The sequence below is a fragment of the Frankliniella occidentalis genome, unplaced genomic scaffold, assembly GCF_000697945.3.
Source record: "Frankliniella occidentalis isolate FOCC.00 unplaced genomic scaffold, Focc_3.1 Scaffold52, whole genome shotgun sequence".
Classification (NCBI taxonomy): domain Eukaryota; kingdom Metazoa; phylum Arthropoda; class Insecta; order Thysanoptera; family Thripidae; genus Frankliniella; species Frankliniella occidentalis.
Window position 1 is genome coordinate 445,325 of NW_026267182.1, and position 21,137 is coordinate 466,461.

At 48.8% G+C, this 21,137-nt stretch overlaps 3 protein-coding genes across 3 annotated transcripts in view; 2 read left to right on the top strand and 1 right to left on the bottom strand.

The window, feature by feature from the left end:
* LOC113205231 (serine/arginine repetitive matrix protein 2) overlaps positions 1 to 10,808 on the top strand; it is a 75,591-nt gene extending 64,783 nt beyond the window's left edge. Inside the window, exons 5-15 of the mRNA XM_026420754.2 lie at positions 2,267 to 2,632; positions 3,022 to 3,221; positions 3,396 to 3,620; positions 3,746 to 4,157; positions 5,136 to 5,510; positions 6,508 to 6,927; positions 7,163 to 7,392; positions 7,488 to 8,436; positions 8,527 to 8,660; positions 8,748 to 10,061; positions 10,221 to 10,808. Of these exons, the coding sequence (XP_026276539.2) occupies positions 2,267 to 2,632; positions 3,022 to 3,221; positions 3,396 to 3,620; positions 3,746 to 4,157; positions 5,136 to 5,510; positions 6,508 to 6,927; positions 7,163 to 7,392; positions 7,488 to 8,436; positions 8,527 to 8,660; positions 8,748 to 10,061; positions 10,221 to 10,229 (4,634 nt within the window). The 3' untranslated portion in view covers positions 10,230 to 10,808. The remainder of the gene's footprint in view (positions 1 to 2,266; positions 2,633 to 3,021; positions 3,222 to 3,395; positions 3,621 to 3,745; positions 4,158 to 5,135; positions 5,511 to 6,507; positions 6,928 to 7,162; positions 7,393 to 7,487; positions 8,437 to 8,526; positions 8,661 to 8,747; positions 10,062 to 10,220) is intronic.
* Positions 10,777 to 12,389, bottom strand: LOC113205233 (SET domain-containing protein 4). Its single transcript, XM_026420756.2, has 3 exons — positions 12,203 to 12,389; positions 12,005 to 12,126; positions 10,777 to 11,932 (listed from the first exon to the last, which is right to left on the bottom strand). The coding sequence occupies exons 1-3, from the start codon at positions 12,387 to 12,389 to the stop codon at positions 10,898 to 10,900; spliced, it is 1,344 nt and encodes a 447-aa protein (XP_026276541.1). The 3' UTR covers positions 10,777 to 10,897.
* Positions 12,390 to 12,899: 510 nt separating this feature from the next.
* The window catches only part of LOC113205229 (ubiquitin carboxyl-terminal hydrolase 48), a gene marked incomplete in the record, with an annotated part of 61,075 nt that continues 52,837 nt past the window's right edge, over positions 12,900 to 21,137 (top strand). Inside the window, 14 exon segments of the mRNA XM_052267461.1 lie at positions 12,900 to 13,156; positions 13,477 to 13,629; positions 13,704 to 13,913; positions 14,001 to 14,205; positions 14,285 to 14,643; positions 14,741 to 14,898; positions 14,998 to 15,108; positions 15,189 to 15,493; positions 15,606 to 15,854; positions 15,978 to 16,141; positions 16,272 to 16,363; positions 16,443 to 16,925; positions 17,017 to 17,141; positions 17,237 to 17,460. Of these exon segments, the coding sequence (XP_052123421.1) occupies positions 13,490 to 13,629; positions 13,704 to 13,913; positions 14,001 to 14,205; positions 14,285 to 14,643; positions 14,741 to 14,898; positions 14,998 to 15,108; positions 15,189 to 15,493; positions 15,606 to 15,854; positions 15,978 to 16,141; positions 16,272 to 16,363; positions 16,443 to 16,925; positions 17,017 to 17,141; positions 17,237 to 17,460 (2,825 nt within the window).

The window sequence follows — 21,137 nt, forward strand, 5'->3', positions numbered from 1 at the left end:
CCCGGGGCTGGACGCGCTCGCCCCGCCGCCGGCTGGCCGGCCGCACCTTTCGCTGCGCTGCACAGTGCCTGCCGGCCGGTGCGGGGCTCCCCGGGCTGCCCGGGCTGCCTGCCGACGCTGATCCCTTGACCTGGTGAAAGGACTTGTAAGCGTGGCCCAATTACACGGAATGGCACGCCGTGCCGCGGCCGCGCCACTGCAGAGGCTGAGGAGGAGGGAGGGCCTGGTCAGTATCTCCCAGCGCGCCCCGCCCGCCCCGCCCCGCCCGCCACGCCCCGCCCGATTGACCACTGACCTTCCCTTCCGTGCTGCCGCTGCCGGCCGGCCCCTGCTGGACTAATTGCAAGCCACGCCAGGCAATCGCACGGCAATCAGCGCGGGGCTCACGAATCTCTGTCCAATCGGCCTAATACGACTCCACTCTGCCCCCCCCCCTCCCCTCTTCTCTCCTTCCCTTTGCCGGCCGCTACTGCTCGAGATTTCAAACGGTTCCCGTTGTACGTAGAGGGCGACCCCCTGCCGGCCGCGCGCCCGCTTGCAGCAGTGGTGGTGTGTGTTCCCACAGCGGTGCGTGCTGCGGAGCAGCCCGAGCAAGTGCGTAATGATGTCCGAATCGCATGATGTTGCTGCTGCTGCTGCGAACGATGATGGCTTATCGCGCTCGAGGAGGGACGGACGGCCGGGTGCCCGGGTTCGTTTCCCCCTCTTTGCTGCTTAGTTATTTTTTTTCATCTTTATTTTTCGGGACCGCCTGCTGGGCTGGCTGGGCGGTGCGCGCGGAGAAAGAGAAGGGAGTGTGATTAATTTGCATGTTTCTGGGATGTGCCGGTTAGTAGTGTTGCCGGGGCCACCGCGTCGAGCCGCCGGTCCGGTTCCGACCGAACTGGGCGCCGCCGCCGGTGGAGCCCCGTGCAGGTAGGCAGTCCCGTTGGGCGGGCGGGCCGCGCGGGCCTGCCTACCCTGCCCCTGCCGGCCCCACTGCTATACCGGACGAGCTCGGGAAGATTGAAAATTTTAATTTTCCGGAAAAGTACTCGCAGGGATTTTTGGTTTCTTATCTCTTACTTCTTTTATGAAAAGTTATATTTTTTCCAATTTGTCTGGAAACATTTTGAAATTTGTCCAATTTTTTCTCTGAAAGAAATATGGATTTTTAAAATTCCCTCGGGTAGGATGCGGCTGTCGCGGTCCCGGTCCCGGGCGGAGATGCCCGCCCCCTTCGGTGATGTGATGAGCCGTTAATCTGCCGCGGCTGTAGGGCATAGTAGTGCCGGCCGGACGGGCCTAAACGCGCGGGTCTTTAGCACTTGACTCCCCTGGGAACGGCTCTGTTCGGCCCGAGCTTGGCGGAGCATCAGCCACCGCGGCGGCTCGGGCTCTCTGCTGCTCGGCTCTGCTCGGCGCTCTCACGCCCTGCCACGCCGCCGCCGCCGCTCACAATGGGCAGCTCTCTTAAACCTCTCGTTCGCCGTGATGGCCAAGGTCCATCCTCTTCACACACTTAATCAGGAACCAACTCGGTAGCGGCTCCTCCTCACCATCCGCCACCGCTTGCTTCTTCTTGATTCGAAAATTGTAGTTGTGAGCGCGCGCGGTGGCGGCGGCGGCTGTTGCTGCTGCTGCTTTCTCCTCCTCCATCCTCCCCGTCCTCATCCTGATCGGCGCGTCAGTTCGCCCGCGGTTTTAATCTCTAGTTTATAGAGTGGCGGATCCCGTTGCTCGGCGCCGTGCTCCGCCCTGCTCCTCCGCTGTGCGGCGCGCGTCTTCCAATAACCTCTCCTGCCCCCAGGGACGCCCAGTTTAACTAGAAGTTTAACGAGAAGCCGGTCGCTCTGTCTCTCTCTCTCTCTTGCTTGTCTCTCCCCCCCCCCCCCCCCCCCCACCTCTCTACCTCGTCAGACGAGAACCGCATGGGAAAATATATCTTCTTGTAAAATGGGAAGGAGTTATTGAGGACAAATTCCTAAATGAAATTTTGTGTGGCCGGAGACACGCGGGCTCTGATCGTGAGACCCCGGGTGCCGGTTTGCAAGCGCGGCAAGCGCCAGGGATGGCCGACTGAGACTCGCGCGACACCTTTTCTCTGAAGCCCTGCTCTCTCGCAGATCAATAACATCATCAGCTCGCCCTGCTTGTCGAGTGGCGCTGCTGCCGCGCGCTGCCGCCGGTGGGCGGCCTTGGTCGGCGCAGAGACACACTTTGCGCGCAGAGTGTCCTGCCTTGCTCGCTCGCGGCTGCGATAAAGCTGGTCATTGTGCTGTTGCAGGAGCGCTTGACGTGTTCACCGTGAAGATTGTGCCAAAGGCGAGGCCGCTGGCGCCGCTAAGCAAGCGGACCGCCCCACGGCCCACGCCCGCCCAGCCCTTCGAGCAGACCTTCAGGCTGCAGGTGAGCGCCGACGACGCTGAGGAGAGGAGGAGGAGGGTGGCTGTGGCTACTGGCAGGAGTCTTGGGTGTGCCGACGACGACGACGCTGACCCTCTCGCTCCCATCGCTGCCCCTCAGGTGCACCTGCCGCGGAACCAGCTGTACGTGACGCGGGCCAGCCGGGCGACGGTGCTGGGCGACATCCGCCACCTGGCCTGCACCGAGAAGAACCTGGACCCCCTCAAGTACGAGCTACGTCACCCGGGTAAGCATCGCACCACGCGGCACACGGACGCCCCATCATGTCACCTCCTTTAAAAGAGCGGCTCCTGGCGTGCCTCGCCTATCTTATCATCAGGCGTTATCAGGAGCGGCGGCCGCCACCGGGAATGCGATCGCGCCGCGGCCGCGCCAGTGACTCGCGAATAGTGCATGCGCCAGGACGGCGACGACGTCGGCGCCTTGTCGTGCCCCGTGATTTACTCTGACTTTGGCGTGTGTGTGTGTGTGTGTGTGTGTGTGTAGGGTTGGAAATTTCCAGAAAATTTCCGGAGTCTAGGGAATTTTCCGAAATTTTTCCGGTAATTTTCCGAAAAATTTTTAGGACTTCCAACCGTATGTGTGTGTGTTCTTACTATTGTGGTTTTGACGCAGCCAACCCGGACCAGCGTCTCGACCCGGACTCGACGCTCGGCGAGTGCGGCCTGACTGAGGTGGCCCTGGTGGCCGCCGGCGGCAGACTCGGCCTGGGGCTCAGCCAGCCCTTGCCGGACATCATGGCCCTCAGGAGGCAGGAGGACAGGCGCAGGGAGGCCGCCAAGGCGGGTCAGTTCGGCTACCTCACATCGCATTCGGTGAGTACGAGGAGTACAAAGGAGGGCGTGTGCCGCGTCACGGCTCGGTGTTTCCTCTATCGATCGGACGAGGCATTTACGAGAGGATTACCCACCCGCGCGATGCCGCAGTTGATCTTCCCTCCGCCCACTCAAGGATTTGATTGATTATCGCTGGTTGTTTTCCGCGCGCAGATGGCGGAGGGCAGCGTGAGCAGCGCGAGCAGCGGCAGCCTGGGCGGCCGCTCCACCTCGCCGGCGCCGTCGGACGGCGAGCGGTCCACGTCGCCGCCGGCCATCCAGCCGCTGCAGCAGCTGCAGCCCCCCAGCCGGCCGGGGCGCAAGCGCAGGCCCGCCCCCAAGCCGCCCGTCGGCGCGCCGCCCCCTGCCGCCGCCGCCAACAACAACACCACCACGACGGTATGTCTCTGTTCCACAGCATGTGACCTTTTTCATCCGCGTAGTAACATGAAGTGATTGTCGGGCGACAGTTTCATGTTACCATTATGTACGTCGTATAACTAACTGATTTATGTCGCCTGCAGGAGATGAACAACAACATCAACAAGGAGGTGATCGCGTCGGGCGGCACCGTCATCTCGCACTCGCGCAACAGCTCGGACAGCAGCGGCTACCACGAGGCCTCGGTGCTGAGCGAGAGCCCCGAGGGGCAGCACGACGGCCTGCAGGGGCTGCGCCAGCACCAGCACCAGGGCGGCGGCGGCGGCGGTGGCGGCGCCAAGCTGCAGTCGTGCGTCTCGCAGCCCAACCTCAACAGCCTGAGCCTGTCGCGCTCCATGACCAACCTGAGCGTCCAGCAGCAGCAGCTGTGCGTGCGCGGCAACCGCAACCGCAACAGCATTGCCGTGACGGGCCAGCTCGACCACGACGCGCACGACGGCATGGGGCGCGTGCCGGGCGCGTACCGCGCCTGCACCAGCTCGCTGGCCACGGCGGGTACGTCACTGCGCCACCTGCGCTCACGGGCTTATCGGGCCGCGGCAGTGTACTTGCAGTACTTGCACTAAGGACCGAGGGGTACCTCACTATAACTTCAATCGTTCACCATTTTTAGCAGATGATACCTTGAAACACTTTATACTTAACATTAAAATACATTAGTAATATCAAGGTGTCAGCAGCTTTAACTCTCCATAGTGGAAGAGAGGTAAAAGAGAATCAAGCGGAGACCAGAAAAACAATTTATTTGGCGCTGGCGGGACCGTGTCCGGGTGAGTGTCGCGCCAGCCCCCTCCCCTTACCCAGCCTAACAATACGGGCTCTGGCGGGACCGTGTCCGAGTGAGTGTCGCGCCAGGCCCCTCCTCTTACCCTCCAACCCTGCCTAACAATACTGAGGCTCCCGCGGCTTCGCTTCCGCTAAATTACGTCAGTTTTACTACTTATACTCATTACTTTCATGGATTTCAATCAATTGCATTTTGTCTGTCAAGTGTGCGACTCTAATAAGATTTGCTTATGTTACGAATCTTTGTTTTCCTAATTATTACACTATTCAGGCGTACAGACACATGTACCCTACACTACCATAAGTCTTTATAATAATCACTGTCAAAGAAACAAGTAAGACATCAAAAAATTATGCAAAACCACTAGAAATAAAAACCATTCTATGAATATTAAAGCACAGGTTTACTATGGTATTAAATTGGTATCATCTGCTTTCAAGATAGATTCTTGATTTAGATTTTTTCTGTTTTTCCTTTATTTTTTCCCCTAATTTTTATTGTTTTTTTCCCGATCTTCATTGATTTTCTTTTCCGATTTTTTCATTGATTTTTCTTTATTGATTTTCCTACATGTTTTTCTGATTTGGGGGGGAAGGGCATACACTGATGTTTTTGAGTAAGGTGCCCCTCGATCTACACTGCGTCGTGATGTCGTGGCGGCTAAACGAAACCATGTCTTGTTGCAGGCCAGAGGAAGAAGAAGGCTCCTCCGCCACCCCCGCCGGCCGCCCCCGCTGCCCCCAAGCCCCGCCCCGCAGCTGATGGCTCTTCTGCACCCGCCACACCCGCTGCACCCGCCGCCCCCGCGGACCCGTTCCTCAAGACCCAGTCGCTGGAGCGGCAGACCTCCGTGGTCGAGTCCCCCGATGTGGCCCCGCAGCTGCGACCCGGGCTCACCAAGTCCAGCACGCTCCCCAGCTCCTTGTCGTCCGCCACCTCCCCGGTCGCCGCCACCGCTGACGCTTTCCCTCCCGTAGGCTCGCTGAGCTCGGCCTCCGCCACTGGCTCCAGTAGCAGCTGCCCCACCCCCACCCCATCCGAGCAGTCGGTGCACTTGTCAGGTAAGCCCTCGCCCACGGACCCGCGCCGCGGCACCCTGGCTCGCGACAGCAGCAGCAGTAGCAGCTGCAGTAGCGGCAGCATTGGCAGCCCCAATATTTCGGCCGCCAGGGGCAGGTTCATGAAGACGATGGTGGTGGCCGACGGCGAGAACGGGGCCGGTGCCGCCCCGGCGCGCCCGTCATGCCTCTCGCTGAGGAAGCCGATCCACGGCAAGGGCAGGGTGCTGCGGGGACCCCGGCCCGGGACTTTGGAGGGGAGTCCCCCCGCCGTCCCGCCGGCCACGGCGGCCGAGCCCCCCGAGAAGCTCGAGGGAAGCCCCAGCCCCGCCTCGAGCCCCGCGCCAGCTCTGCCTTCGCCCCAGATCTGTCTCCTTGAACCTCCCCCTCCCGATATCATGAGTGTGTCGAGGAGAGAGTCGAGTGACTCCTGGCACAACTTTTTGGTAGAGTTGAACCGCATTCTGCAAGACAGAGTTGGCGAGTACGTGTAGCGTGAGCTGCTGCTGCTGTTGTTGCTGTCACCCCACTAGTTGTGTAATGAGGCTTTTATACAGACGCGCATTTGCCCGTTATCGGATGTTCTTAGTTCATCTTTTTAATGCTACTTACAGTTTTAGAGTGGTTGAGGGGTATTTTTGGCATTTGACAGACTGTCACCAAGCAGTGTAAATATTGTAAATACTTGAACAGTCTGTACCATTTCTTTTTTCCTTGACATTTTCTCTCTTCTATTTCTGTTCTGGACTGGTGTATGGTTTCTTTAAAATTGGCAAACCATTGTTAACAGAGAAATTGTGAATAGATATTCCCATTTCCATTAGAATTCTTCTCTTGCTCTCCATTATTTATAATTTTAGTGTAATATTAAGTCTTAACACTCTCTAACGTGAGAAATTAGCTCGTATTTCTCTGAGTAGAACTACACCGGCACACCCGCCCAGTATGTCGCTGCTTGTGAGTTTGTTGCATGACATTGTATTTGGTTGTGGCTTCACAGAGAACACCCCTCCCAAGGTCGCCCCTCGCCCTGCACAGCGCACACCACCGTGTATTCCAGCCCCTGCTCCGAGACCCCGCGCGCGCAAACCGATTGCCCCGACACCCGCTGCGAGCCCTACGAGGCCAGCGCCTCCGTGTCCGCCAGCAGAGCACCCCGCCGTCGCACCACCCCAGTCGACTGGCACCGGCTCACCGACTCGGTCACCATCACCACTAGATGACACGGACAGCGTGCCGGAAGCCAGCTCGTCGGTGTCTGATGATCAGTCACACAATCGGGATGCCTCGGAGGGTGAAGGGATTGTACAGCCCGAACTAGTTGCTGATGCAAATAGTTTAGAGGTGGAGGCTCCTACGTCTGCTGTGAGAGATGTGGTCCCAGACAAAGAACAGCAGACAACATTTGTTGATGGTGAAGGTGCCTTCTTTACTTTATTTTATTGCTGATTTAAGTTGCTTGCACTTTCCTATCTCTAGCACTAGAGTGAGGAATTACTTTAAATTCTGGCAGTTTTTTGGTTGCATGATATGGTTGTGCTTATGGTGCTGGTAAATTTTATTTGGGTAGCATCTATAGTCCTATTTTCAGAAAATTATGCATACTAATAACCTTACAGCCATTAAATGACATTCCCTAAATGCTTTCATTGCAGATGCTGACAGTGATCTAGGCACTGCTGAAGACTTATCCCCCCCACGAAGTGATTTCCATGATGATGAGAGTTCACTAGAACAGAATATGCAAGTTAATGATGATAAAGTAGACAAAGAGAGTGAAAGGGACTCTCCCGTTGAAAAGTGCCAGACAGTTGTCGTATCAGAAGAGATCACAGAACTGAGAGATGTAACTAAAGAATCAATAGAAAAACTAGATTGCAAACAGGTTTGTTGCTTTAAAATGAATTCTCTCAGACATCAACAGAATTTAAATTCTATTGAAATGAAATTGAAATGTTAATCTGTATATATTTGTTTCAGCTTGAGAGCCCTTCTGCCACGTCACAATCACAAGGAATTTCAGAAGAGGAGTGGGAGTACAGACTTCCATCGCCTCCATCAGCATTTAGAGATTCTCGTTCCCACTCTCCCACTGTCACTGATGTTGATTCTGTAAATCTTGCAGAGACCAACCTTAGTAGCTCTGCTAGTTTACCTGGATGGGAAGAAAAGATAGAAAATAAGTCATGTGAAAAGAAGGAGTCAGTTGTCCTCACTGGACATGATGAGCCAGAATGTGATGAAGTTAAAACACAACCACCCAGTGAAGCAGTACCTTCTGATACTAGTATAGATATTAATATGGATCACAAGAAGGAGGAAGTATCTGAACCTGAAGTACCCACCTCTTCCTGCTCACCAGCCAACACTCCAACGAATGAAACTGTGATAAACACAGCACAGCCTGTGATTCATTCAATGAATGTGCCAAATGAATCTAAGAAGAACAAGTTAGAGGGTTCTGCCGCTGTTTTAGATGAGCTTAATAAAGTGTTATCCGAACAGCGCAGTAGCATTCTGTCCACGCAGCAATCTGTGCCAAGTCATTTGGAACTGACTCAGCAATCAGGACACCAACCAGCACCGATTGAAAATTTCTCCATGGCAGTTTATTCAAGGCCTACTTCAGCTGAGGGTATGCCTCCTCCTGAAGTCAGACCCTCACTTGTTTTAGCTAGAAGATCTTCGTTCAGTAATAGCAATGGAAGCCTGAATACGATACCAAGACCAATTGGATCAGGAGTGCGAAGAACAACTTCTCATGCCACATTAGTTGGAGGAAGACGGGAAGTCAATGGAGTTAGTGACCATTCCCCATCTGTAGGTAATTTAAGGTCAACTGAAGAAAATAGGAAAACTGCTACAGCTAGCCATAGACAAGAAAATCAATCCCTTGGGAGAGCTGTTAGCGAACTGAATCTTTGTGCAGGTAAGTTTAGGATTTTTATCATTACCGTGATTTACTGTATAGTGTTGATTTTTATATGTCTGCTTTACAAACACTGTTTTATGTTTTCAGGTTTTCCATTGTCTCCTTTAGAACCAGAACTGTTAAAGGAGTTCATGGAATGGAGACAGCAAAGGCAAAAAGATCAAGAAGAAAAAGAAAAACAGCAAAAGGTCAACCCTTCCCCAGATTTACAGTCACCTCAGGTATTATTGAATTTTATCAAACCATCTATTGCTATTCATTGATTGAAAATTTTATTTTATTCTATTTTGATTTTATTTTTCCTGCAGATGCTTCGTAACATCATGAGCCAGTCACAAGATGATATCAGTGGTAAAATTGAAGTTGAGAGGGAAAAAGAAAATTCGAATCCTGTGAGAGCAAGCAGTAACACCTCAGAAAGTACACAGAAGAAAGAGACTGAAAAAAAATCTATTGAAGAATTACCCAAACCTGAAGTGCAAGAGCCTGTTAAGCGTTTTGTTCCACCTTCTATACAGCTGTCCACTTGGAGTGAGCGACCAAAACGTCAAGTTAGCATCAAATCGGATCGAGATTACTGGGTTGGAGTTGGAGCAGCTGCCTTACGAACCACTCAACGCTCCATAGATGTAGTGGATAGTTCTGATCAAAAAACTCTTTCTCACAGTCAAACTATTAGTTCTACTGTTGAAGAACAAAAGAATACTGCTCCAACATCTGGGACAACAGTTCAAAGATTATCAAGACAGTACATTGTTCACACGACGCCTTCAGGATTTAGGCGTCCTGCAGAGCAAACTGCTGTTGAAAATGGTGTTGTTACTGCACCATCTCTTGGAAAACCTCAGTTAAACAAGACATCACCACCTGCTGAACCTAAAATTGCTAAATCTCAAAAATTGGTCAGTTCAGTTTCAACTGGAGCATTGCCAGACAGATTTGAAAGGGCGAGAGAGGGCTTGCACCACCTTTCATCTCTTCCAGAAACACAATCAATTGAAGTCCCAGTTACTTCAAAAAGTGATCCCTCACGAGTTCCCATTGTTAGAGCAGTTGAACTTAAGAAGACTGTGTCTTCTGACTTCAGGAAGCCTTTGATACGCCAAAATGCAACTGCTACTTCTCCAAATAGTAGTGTTGTGTATTTTTCATCAGGCCCTGTTGCAACAAGCTCAGTAACTGCCAATGGAAGCTCTGTGAATATAAGTTCGGTAAAGCCATCACCACCTGTCAAGAAATTTACATCTGTTGTTGATATCAGTGGACCTTCAAATGAGAAGATTGTGAGTGGCTCCTCAGAGACCCAACCTCTGTCAACGATTAAGCCAAGTGTCCATGTTAATGGGTTCTCTTCGCACTCTGAGCCAAAGAAAAATTTGCCAATGCCTGTTGTCAAGGGCTTCAAACTTGCTCAAGGTGTGGTGAATCGTCAGTTGTCAGCCCCTGCGGCCACTCCTGCACCACCCACCCCTGCCCCCGTCCCTGTGCCACCCCCTGCTCCAGTCATGCCCGTGCTCAAAAAGGTACCACGACCGTCCTCTCTGCCTCCCCGTGTGCAGGACCCACGTGACCAGTTATTGGATGCTATCCGCAACTTTGGAGGTCGAACCAAACTCCGACCGGTAAGTGTTTTTGTTCGACTTAATTAATGCGTTGAGTCCCACATGACCATGCATGTGGTCATTCTTAGCATGTGATTCTCTGGGATTCAACGTCGTGTTCTGCTACTACATTGAGGGAAATTGTTAGTGCTAAAGCTTTTCTTCATATATTGTTTGCAGACTACCTGAAAACAACAGATGGACTGAGTCAGTATGCTTTTTCTGCCTGTCAAGAGATGGTGTCTCATTGAAGTCATAAGTCAGAACTATGTAGTCTAATTTTGTAGAATAGTGTATGTAGTATTTAACAATTATGTACAGGTTGAAAAATATACATGAATATTTGTGTAAAAAAATGTATGCATGTGCAGTATAAAATGTTACATTTCTGTTAAATTTATTCTAATTGTATGTAGTGTAAATACTAAGATATACCTGCCTTCCTCTGCTCAATTATCGTTACTGTAATTCACAACGAAAGGGTGTAGTGCCGTAATTTATATAGTGCAATATCTAATATCAATTAGTTAAAATCTAGTGAGGTGTCTTCCCTCAGTCAGTCATTTAGATGCATATTGAGCTGAATAGTAGTTTCTTTGGAGTGTGTGCCAGTTTGGCCTGGGTTTTCAGGGTAATTCATGAAAGCTGATAAGATTTTGAATGAGCTACATTCATAGAACTGTTGATGTGATGTCCTCAGTTTATGTAATCATGAAATTCATTGTAAGACCAAGTGTACCTACCACTAATAAATAGGGTAATGTTAAATTTTTATTACCTTCTGCCAACAAAATACAAAATCATCAAAGAAAATACAAATTAGAACAAGAATAAAAATAATAATAATATATCACAGACTATGTTTGTCCACAATCATCAACCAGACTTGCAGATGTAAGGATGGATTTCAAACGGTGAATAAGCACTCTACACATCTCAACTGTAGGGTGCCTTTTCCCTTCCTGCCAAAACGTGCAGCAGCTGTGGCTACATTCACCAAAAATTAAATTATGACTCTTAAGTAAATCTTTACTGATTTTCCTGAAAATGCCTTCTTTAACAATTTTAAAACTATTATCACAGATTTTCTCAGAACTTTCACCCTTAAAGGATATTTCTTGCCAATATTTATGATTATTTGAACAACACAATAATATTTTGAGTACTGTTAAGCAGTTCCATGACAAACCACCTTTAGATAAATATAATTGAGTGATAAGTCCATGCCTTTCACAAAATTTACGTTTATCATATTCGTTTGGTATTGTAATACCGGTTTCGCTAAAAACCTCCTTCAACTGATTGAAATCTATGGGAATGGTATCATGGACATTTCTAGGCAATACAAAACCATACTCAAGAAAAAGTTTCGTGTTGGAGTGAGGCCCATAGTTGATGAAAACTTCATTGAACTTTTTAACAGGCTGAAGAGTAACTATTTCATAGCAATTATTATTTTTATTTAGACCCACTTTGACCTCAACAGCATCACTGTGGTTGAACATATCCAAATAAGGAGCTAGAGCAAGACAATTTCTATCTCTTAATGGTATAGGATGTGAGGGGACATTTTCTGGGTCAATAAAGACAGCCCTTGTATTAACACAACACCACGCCCAAAGAAAATCATCCCAAACAAATATATCTAGAGCTGAAAGTTGGCAATGATTGCAGACATAGTCCTTAAAGGAAGGGATCAAATGCATGAAACAGCTTTGAACTAACTCAATACTATTTAAAGCCTGCTCCTGAAGAAACCATGGGAAGCTATTGATATGAGATTTATCAAGACAGTGGGGAATCGAAAATGACTTCGGAAGAGTTTCTAGATAGTTTGCCCAGATTGAGGTATTCCCCAAGTGCTTCTCCCACAGAAGAAAACATGCCAAAATCTAGAAAAAAAGAGATATGATCATTAAAATTTGTTTTTCAAGTCCCAGTGTAGTGATAGAACTCATATTCACCTCTTGACATAGAAAATTGTTAGGTGTAAGAGTAACACGACTGAAGGCACAGCCAACAGGTGATTCAACAACAGTTGCGGTGGTTATTAAAAGTGATCTGGGAATGCTCACTAATACGTCTCCTAAGGGCAGTGAAAGTAAAATAAGTTTTACTGAAGCACATTGATTCAGACTGGTTGAAAAGGAAATGTACATTACCCTGTTCAATGTTACATCTTGCCATCAGACCACGTCCTGTGTCCTTAAATTTCGCCAAGCATAAAGAAGTAGTTTGCTTCCATCCTCGTTTGGACATCCACTGAGTTAGATTAACAAAACTGGGATCTGAACTTAAAACGACATTTTTTCTACTTTTTCTTTTTCTGAGACGAAAAGTTCTACCCATAATCTCAGTTTTATAATAAATTGTATGTACAAATTGCCAGGTTAAGTCTAGCAGACAAGTATGCACATTGCATGTAGATAATAAAACTTCGAAGTGACGACAGCCCAACTATTGAGAGAATTAGTGATGTGGAAAAATAAGATTGAAGTTCATTGTATTCTTTTCATGCCGAGAACATTTAACAAACATTAAAGAGAATAGAACACAACACATGTCAAAACCAAAACAAGCCCAACAGACCACCCATACGGGCTACAGATTTTTCATCACCCAACAAATGAAAAACGTCGACGACGCTTGATTTTCTCCAAAATCCGTAATTTTGTTTCAAGATTTTCAGATGTCAAAAGGTAGTGTTTCAATGAAATGAGTCAATTACTTGTGATACGAGTGCTTCGCCAAATTGCTAAATTTTTCCCTTAATACCGTTTCACAACCAGGGAATTACCAAAATATTTCTATGGTGTTGTTCGATCTGTTATACCTGTATGTTATGTTATGCGTCCTATCTTCATCCCGGCACAATTCATATATTTGATTGCGTTCTCAGTTTGGAAGGAATGCATAATCAGTTACAATAAGCACGCAAAACAAATACCAAGCTAGGCTTTTAGCAGATTGTCTACAGTAAATTGTCGACATTGTCAAGAATTCCAACTGATAAGCACCTATGTTGTCCCTTAAGGTTATGTTATTGTAGATAGGGTGCGAGGGGTATACCTATTAGTCCATAATTACTAAAAATTCAATTTGTTTACACCACCCCGGTAAGCTATAGCTGCTTAAAATAGTGCTAGGGTCTTTTGTGCTGATACATTCAGTCGATTTACATTCTCTTCTAGCCTCTCTACTAAGAATTGGCTTGAACTCAGTAGTGGTTTACCAAAGATGAATTTAAAATGAACAAAATTGAACAGTACAAATCCACCAATTTGTTGGCAAATTTTCTTGTATCTCTGAAGTTTTACACCTTATCATTTTTATTTACATAGTCAATATGCTTTAAGATTAAGAAGCTATTAACCTGTGTCTGATTTGGAGGGAAGTGGATACATTTTCAGTAGTGCACAATTTTTATTTGTTTCAGATTTTAATGAGATATGGCTCCTATGCGGAAAGATGTCCTGGACAAAGCAGCATGGTCATGGGTGGAATCTACTGATCCATCATGTGTAACAGATGAACATGTCTTAAAAGCCTATCGCATTCAATTGACTGAGTGTCGACCTGGAACATGCAGGTGTGTAATTAGTTTGTTTGCTATGTTGTCCTCCTACTTTGTTTCGTATTTATAAATTATTTTTCTCTCTTTAGACGCAACTGTAGGGGCAGTCCCCGATGTTTATCGAGTTTAGGTGAACAACGATGGATCACAGAACCTAGTGAAGAAACTGTTTCTAACTATGTTGATGACCCCAACATTGATCGGAGGGATTCAGGTTCTTTCATTGGGCTTAAAAACTTGGGTGCTACTTGTTATGTTAATAGTCTACTGCAGCTATGGTTTCATAATTTGCAATTTAGGTACTGTAATATGCCGTTTTCATCTTAATAATTCATGTTTTGTCTCATCAATATTTCTAAATTTACTCATCTCTATTCCACCTTCAGGAAAGCCATTTATGAATGGAATCCTCTAGAGGATCCTGATGAAAAGCAAAGCCTTGATAATGATGAATCCAAGTTTCCTATCACGCATGTTGGGCACTTGCAAGTCTTGTTTGCTAATTTACAATTCAGTGTCCGAAGGTATATAGATCCCTCTGACTTTGTACATTCTTTAGGACTTGATGTTGGACAGCAACAAGATGCACAGGTATACCATAATTAGCCAACCTAATGAAAGCACTTATGTTTGTCATGCAATTATATTATTTTTCTGACCTACTCTACAGGAATTCTCAAAACTATATATATCTATGCTTGAAGACCGTTTGACTACTCAAACCAAACCTTCTGTTCATGACATGATTAGCAAAAATTTTAGGGGTGAATATTTGTATGTTACAAAATGTTCCAAATGCCAAGAAGAATCAAGAAGACCATCAACATTTTATGAATTAGATCTGAATATTCAAGGCCATAGAACATTGTGTGATTCTTTGGCTGAATTTCTGCATGAGGAGAAGCTTGAGGGCGCTAACAGGTATCATTGTGCTGTGTGTGGTGATAAACAAGATGCTGCCAGATGTATTCGCCTGAAATCTCTTCCCCCTGTTCTTCACCTTCAACTCCTGAGATTTGTTTATGACAGGTATACTCCTTGGCTTTTCAAGATAATATCTATCTATCCATTAAGGATCTATCTATAATTTCTAATCGGGATAATTTTGTATTTTCCTTTATTTTAGGAGTAAAGGTCACAAGAAAAAACTGAATTCTGTCATCCAGTTTCCAGAAACACTTGATATGTCAGAATACACAGGTCTCCCACCTGGTTCTAAGGTATATAATGTCAGTGCTGTTCTTCTTCACATGGGGTCAAGTGCATATAGTGGTCACTACATAGGTATGTAATTAAATTGTATTTTAGTTTTGTGTGTATTCTATAAAAAAAAAGTGATTTTGTCTCATTCTTATTTTTAATCTCTTGGCTCTTTTGAATCAGCACATATTAAGGACAGTTCCACTGGCAACTGGCATAAATATAATGATGAAAGTGTGGAGAAGATGGAAGGAAAGAAATTGACATTAGGCTCTGAGGAAGATGGTGCTGAAAGTAAGTCTTTTGAATCAGGATTTTCCCATTGTTTTTATCTGTCTAAATGAAATGTCTTAAAAAAGCATATTCTTCCTTAGCTACACCAGCAAAAGTTAAAGGTCGTGGCCAGAAAAATATGAAGGGGTTCATTAACTCTAAGAATGCATACATGTTGGTTTATACTCTTGCGACAGAGAATAATGATGGGAATATCCTTGGAAGTCCTGGTGTATCGAATTGTTCAATTAATCCCAAAGCGAATGGGGTTGAAAGATGTGGTATTAGTAGCAATGCCTTAGAAGCTGAAATGATTGCATGGGGCCTTGAGAAACGTCTTGTAGATAAAGTCAATGAACAAAATAGAAAATTTGAAGAATGGACTACTGAAGAAACAACAAAAAGGGTAACTGTTTCAAAAGTTCTCCTTCTAAATACATTGATTTTCTTTTACTTCTATTTACGAATTGTTTGAATGTACTAAAATCTGCTATTTCTAACCTGATTTTTCCTCCCAGGAAACATATAAAGTGCAAACACAGTTCCATCGCAATGAAATGTTGGACCTCTGCAGTCAATTATGTGTTGGTCCCAAAGTATTGGATGGATTTGATTTTGTGTCTACTGACTGGCTTAGTAAGTGCTTACATGATGGCATGGGTGATGAGAGTAAAACACCAGCCATTGACAATACTAATGAAATATGCCCTCATGGAGGTGTTGATCCATCAAGGGTCACAAATATGAAAATCATCAGTATTGAAGCTGTAAGTTTAGAAAATGAATAAATATTGGATAGTGAACTAAATATTACTTGATAGTGTTTTTGTGTTATGTTGTGTTTTGAATTCTCATGCTATAATTCTATCTATCTTTTTATTCTTTCTCAGGCAGAAGCTTTGTACAAACGGTTTGGAGGAGGCCCTAGGGTACAAGGTCCCCAAGCTCTTTGCTTTGAGTGTGTGAAAAACAAATGTCATGAGCTGCGTTTGAGGAGCAAAATAACTTCTGACGGGAAAGAAATAACAAATCTCTTGAAGTATCGCATGGATGAGTATGTTTAATTTTGACTTTCTTGCCCCTAATCTAATTTTATATAGTGTAATATTTACTAATATATTTTTGTGATGTATTTTGTTTTGTTTTTATCTGTTTTGTGATGTATTTTGTTTTGTTTTTATCAGGACTGAGCGTGGCTATTGGGTTGGGAAAAGTACTCTTAAAAGTTGGAAAAGTATTGTTTTAAGAAAACTCAGACCAAACTCAAACACTGAAGGTACATAGTTTTATTTGTTGGACAAAATAAAAACTTATATGATTTTCACTCATACTATGATTTTTGAAATAATTTCCAGGGAAAGAAGAACAATATAACAAAGAAGATAATGAAAGATATGAAAATGATGACCATGTTGGCAGTACAAGTGGAGATTCAAAGAATTTCCAGTCTGAGGATGAAGAAACTGATGAGAATGAAGTAGCTACTAGTACCATGCATAATTCAAGGAAACGTTCTAAGCCACCATCAGCCAAGGACAGAACTATATCAAAGAAACGCTTACATCTTCCTGATTCAACATCTCAAAATGGGAACTCTCAAGAAAATGTTATTTCATCCTCTTATCAGAATGGATTGGATATTGTATCCGAAGAAATGAGGATACCACCCGGTTGTCAGGATAAGAGGGAAGCGTGCTCCTCCTCTTACAATGATGAACCAAATCCGGATGGGAATTCGTCTCCTTCTGAGGACACAAAGGACGATAGGAAAGAAGAGGAGTTTTCAGAAGAGTCTACTCAGACTTTGGAATTTAATAATGATGCAATGTGTGTGCATGGTAAGAAAATCACCAATCTAAATTAATTTTCCTTGTCTGTTTATCACCTCTTTCATATTTTGTTTTCACTATGAAAATATTCTGTCTGTAGGGAATTTAAATGTTGATCCTGCAAGTAGGAGGCTGGTTCCTCCTCGAATATGGACAATCTTTTTAAGCTATTTCCCTGCTGCTAAAGAATTTCCTCGTAATTCCCAAGTGTGTCCAGCATGCCAGGTAGTTATCAAAGTCAGCTTTGGATGTATGGCAGAATCTACTATTGTACCCAACAGTCTCCCAAATATCTGTGATTTTTTATTTTATGCTAACAGGAAAAAGAATTTGAAGGGCAAATGGTGAAGGATACCCATCGCAAGGTAGCCCAGGCTCAGAAAGAGGCGCTTGCTGACCTTTACTTAAACAAAAATCGACCCAACCTTGACCCAGCATCTAGGAAAACAAGAGCAGTCAATGGCACAATATGTCCAGTTGAAGGAAAGGAGCATTTCTTCGTAGTGTCGCAAGAGTTTGTTGATAGATGGCGAAATTTCATTGGGTGAGTACTACTGTTGTGCTTCACTCTTACACCTGAAAAGAAAGAGAAAGGGGTAAACAGTTTAGAATCTAAGTGGACAGTTCCTTAATAATTTCCTTGAGGCTGTGCATCTTTGGGGTTGGAAATATTAGCAAAGTGTGACAACAAAGTGTTTCCGCTGTAAGGAACATGTTTTGCATCAGTTTTGAATCGTTTCATTAGACTGGCTGAAACAATTGAATAATTTAATTATTATTTAGAGTTTTCCAAAATATTAGACAAATTCTTGTTACATTTAAAACATACTTTAAGTATCTTATCCCATGGCAATAATCCTAAGTTCTCCAACGTCCTTCATTTTTTTGTACTAAACAAAACAAGAAAATGAGATTTTCAAAAGTTTGAGAACGTTTTGCTACCAACAGTCGACGGATTGTGAGGTGTTATAAATCATGACGCGCTGCCGGGGGGGCCAGTGCTATTGCAATCATAAGTTTCACTCACTCAGGTGGAGTGAGTGACCGGTCCCCTCTCCCCGTCACAGAGACACACACACTGTGTCCTCTCGGAAGTAGCCCACCGTCGTCGTCCCATCCCGCCCCACACCACCCAATGGGGTGAGTTATGAGTCGCTCGCCTAAAAGCGCGGCCCCGACGGCATGCCTCCTGCCCTTCCACTATTCCGAGTGGAGATCGCGCCACATAAATCAATTGGTGCGCGCGGCAGTGCCCCCCCCCCCCCCCCCCCCCCCCCCCCCCCCCCCCCCCCCCCCCCCCCCAAAAAAAAATGGGGGCCCCGCGGCGGCCCCCCCCCCCCCCCCCCGGCGTCCTCCAGGCCCCTCCAGGCGATCTCCAGGCATCCAGTAGCCTCCGTGCCCTGTGCGCGCGTCTGTGGCTGCGCCTTATGGAGGAGGAGGAGGAACAGCATGGAGGAGGGGCTTTTTGTGGCTTGTGTTTTATGGCAAATGTGACGCATTTCCTTTCTCGGAGGGAAAGGGAAGAGGTGAGGGGCAGATGAGAGGGGGCACGGATGAAGCTGAGAGAGCGCGCGACTTTTCCTCACTCCTCCTCACGGACGTCTCATCTCATTCCCGTCCTATCCCATCCCATTGGTCGCTGCTCCCGTGCGGCCCTCTGAAGCCGTCTGTCGGCATCCTCAGGATCGCGGCGTGTGAACGCCGTACGTCCCTCTCTGCTGCTCTTGATGTGTCAGGCGGTATGATTTAGTCTTCGACTCGGGCACGATTCGGTCGGACGCAGCAGCGGCGGCAAAGGTGCGCGCCAGCGATATGGGAGCGCGCCGTCGGTGTCCGCCTGCGCCGCGAGGGTCTTTGGGGGAGGAGGGTGGGGCGAGGCGCCTCCTCCGTCGTGAGGCTGCCATGCCGCCAGGAGGACGAGCCCACGCCACGCTGCGCAGGGATTAGAGGCACTTGGCCATTCCCACTGGTCTGATAAGCGCTCCGTGCCTGGCCCGGATTAGCGGGGCTCGTGCATGTTGAATGGATCTGCCTGGTGTGCGATTACTTGATCCGGGCGAGGACCGCCGGACCAGGCCCGAAAGGGTTGCGGAGGCCTTGGCAGCAGGACACTTCCACCACGGCGGCGGAGGCGGAGGCGCGTGCATGTGTATTGTGTATGTGTGTGTGAGGAGGGTCGCTGCACTCGCGTTGTTGTGGCTTCAAGGTGGCCAAACTGCAGACAAACAGTAACCGGTAGTGGCGGGGGGCTACTACTGGGTGCCGGTGCGCGTGCTGCGCAGCAGGGCCAGCCAACTCCTGAAAAAAATAAAAAATAAAGGGTGGTGGCAGGTGTTCTGGTGCCCCACGCGGGGCCGCTGCTGCCGTGCTGTGGTGGCCAGCAGCCTGGTGCGCACAGCGCCTGGAGCATCTGGGCCTCTGTGGGTGTTTTTTTTCTTCTTTCGCTTTTCTGTTCCATCCTCTTTTGTCCACGCGGCGGGTTTGTTTCCTTCGGTTTCCTCCTCCGGGAGCGCAGGGGCAAGGAGAGCATCGGGAGATATTCTGACGGTCGAGAGCAAAGGCTACCAGGGCTGCATACTCAACACACGGACCTCCCCCCTCCCCTCGGGTCGCGGTCGGGGTTGACCTCCGCGCTGATGTCTGCCCTCACGCCGCCGCCCTCTCTCCTCGGGGGTCTTTTTAAATTTGCAGTCGTTAACTCGGCGGCCTCGCTGCTGCCGTGTCCTCCCCCTTTCTCTCTCCCTCCTTTTTTTTAATCAGATTGTGTTCAAAGTAGCTGACGACCCCATGTGAGTCATTTAGGCCCTGCTCGGCCGTCGTGTGTACACATTGTGCAGAGCGCACCAGCTGCCGGGATGGGGTCAGTCCCGCCCGTCCGTTCCGTCCGGGCCGTCCAGGCCGGCTGGCAGGAGGACGGGGCGGGACGGGGTCCCCAAGTGGACGTTTACGACTGGGGCGAGCTTTAATGAGGACGTGGGAAGTGACGTGGAGCTTTGCAGCAGCGGGGGCGGCGCGGGCGCCGGGCCGGGCCCGGGGGCCGCGGGGCTGCGGTGGCCATGTAAGTAATGTCGGCGGGACTGGTCGTCGACGGCCACGTTGGCCAGGGCGGCGGCGGCGGCGGTCGGAAGGGGCCGCCGTCGTCAAACGCCTTCCGCGCCCCGGCGTTCGGCGGGCAACACGCACACGGGCGTCTTCCCGTGCTCAGTGCGTGCGGCCGCGGCCGCCGCTGCCTCCGCCACGACAATGACAGGGCAACATGCCGTCCTGCCCCCCTTCCTTCCTCCTCCCCCCGCAACCCTTGCTAATGGCGAGGCGCCCCGCCCTCCGAGCAGCAGGGATGGAGCAGCAGAACGACGGGGAGGAGGAGGAGGAGGAGGGGGTCTTGGCCTTATCGCGGAGCTAGGCCGCCGCGCGCGGCGCCGAGCCATCGCACATGAGAAATAGAGGCGCCCCCTCCCTTACCCGCTACTACCCCGCCCCACCCTGCCCCGCCCGGTTCCCACAGCCAGCAGTACGTAGTGGCGGCGGCAGCAGTCCTGCTCCTCCGGGCCGCGGCGGGGGCGGAGGGCAGGGGCTTGGGCAGGGCGCATCCATCTCAGATCGTTGGCGGTGGCGGTCAGGTCATTAGCCGCGGTCCCTCTCCTGGGGGCCGCCCCCGCCCGCCCCCGAGGCCCTCTCCAGCAGCCCTCCTCACCTAAAGGCCTCGCTGTCAGAGGTTCAAGTGCGCCGCTGCTTCTGCCGCTGCTGCTGCTTGATGCCACCGTTCGAAAATGTGTACTTCCTTTCTCTTCGGTCCCTGCTGCCTCGCGCTCCGCGCCGCTCCTCTTCGCCGGGAGCGCAGGGGCGGTGACAGTTTTACGAGTTGTTCCGCCCCTGCGGAGCGGAACGCATGCATTTGCAGGTGCAGCGGGCCGGCGAGAGAGATAGGCAGCCTGCAGATTGTGTTGCGAAAGGGAGAGAGAGATAGTGCTTTGATGCACTGCACTGCACTCCCCCCCCCCCTCTCTCTCCCTCTTACTCCCCCAACTCGCGCACCCGGCCCGGCCAGCAGTGACCACACTGGGTAGCGCTTTTGAGATGCACGCGCCTCTCTGCACGCGGCACACGTCTCGTTCCATAGAAGGGCGCAACTCGCTATATACGCACGCAGACCGGCGTATCTTTTCTCGCTCTGCGCCACCACCTGCCCCGCCGGCCCTGATGGTGCCCCACCGCCCCGCC

Excerpts from the sequence above, each read along its gene's own strand:
- LOC113205233 (XM_026420756.2), bottom strand. The coding sequence starts at position 12,389 with ATGGGTAGAACTTTTCGTCTCAGAAAAAGAAAAAGTAGAAAAAATGTC. Across the intron at positions 12,127-12,202 it reads AAGATGTAACATTGAACAGG|GAGACGTATTAGTGAGCATT; the intron begins GTAATGTACATT and ends CACTGCCCTTAG. Across the intron at positions 11,933-12,004 it reads ACAATTTTCTATGTCAAGAG|ATTTTGGCATGTTTTCTTCT; the intron begins GTGAATATGAGT and ends CTTTTTTTCTAG.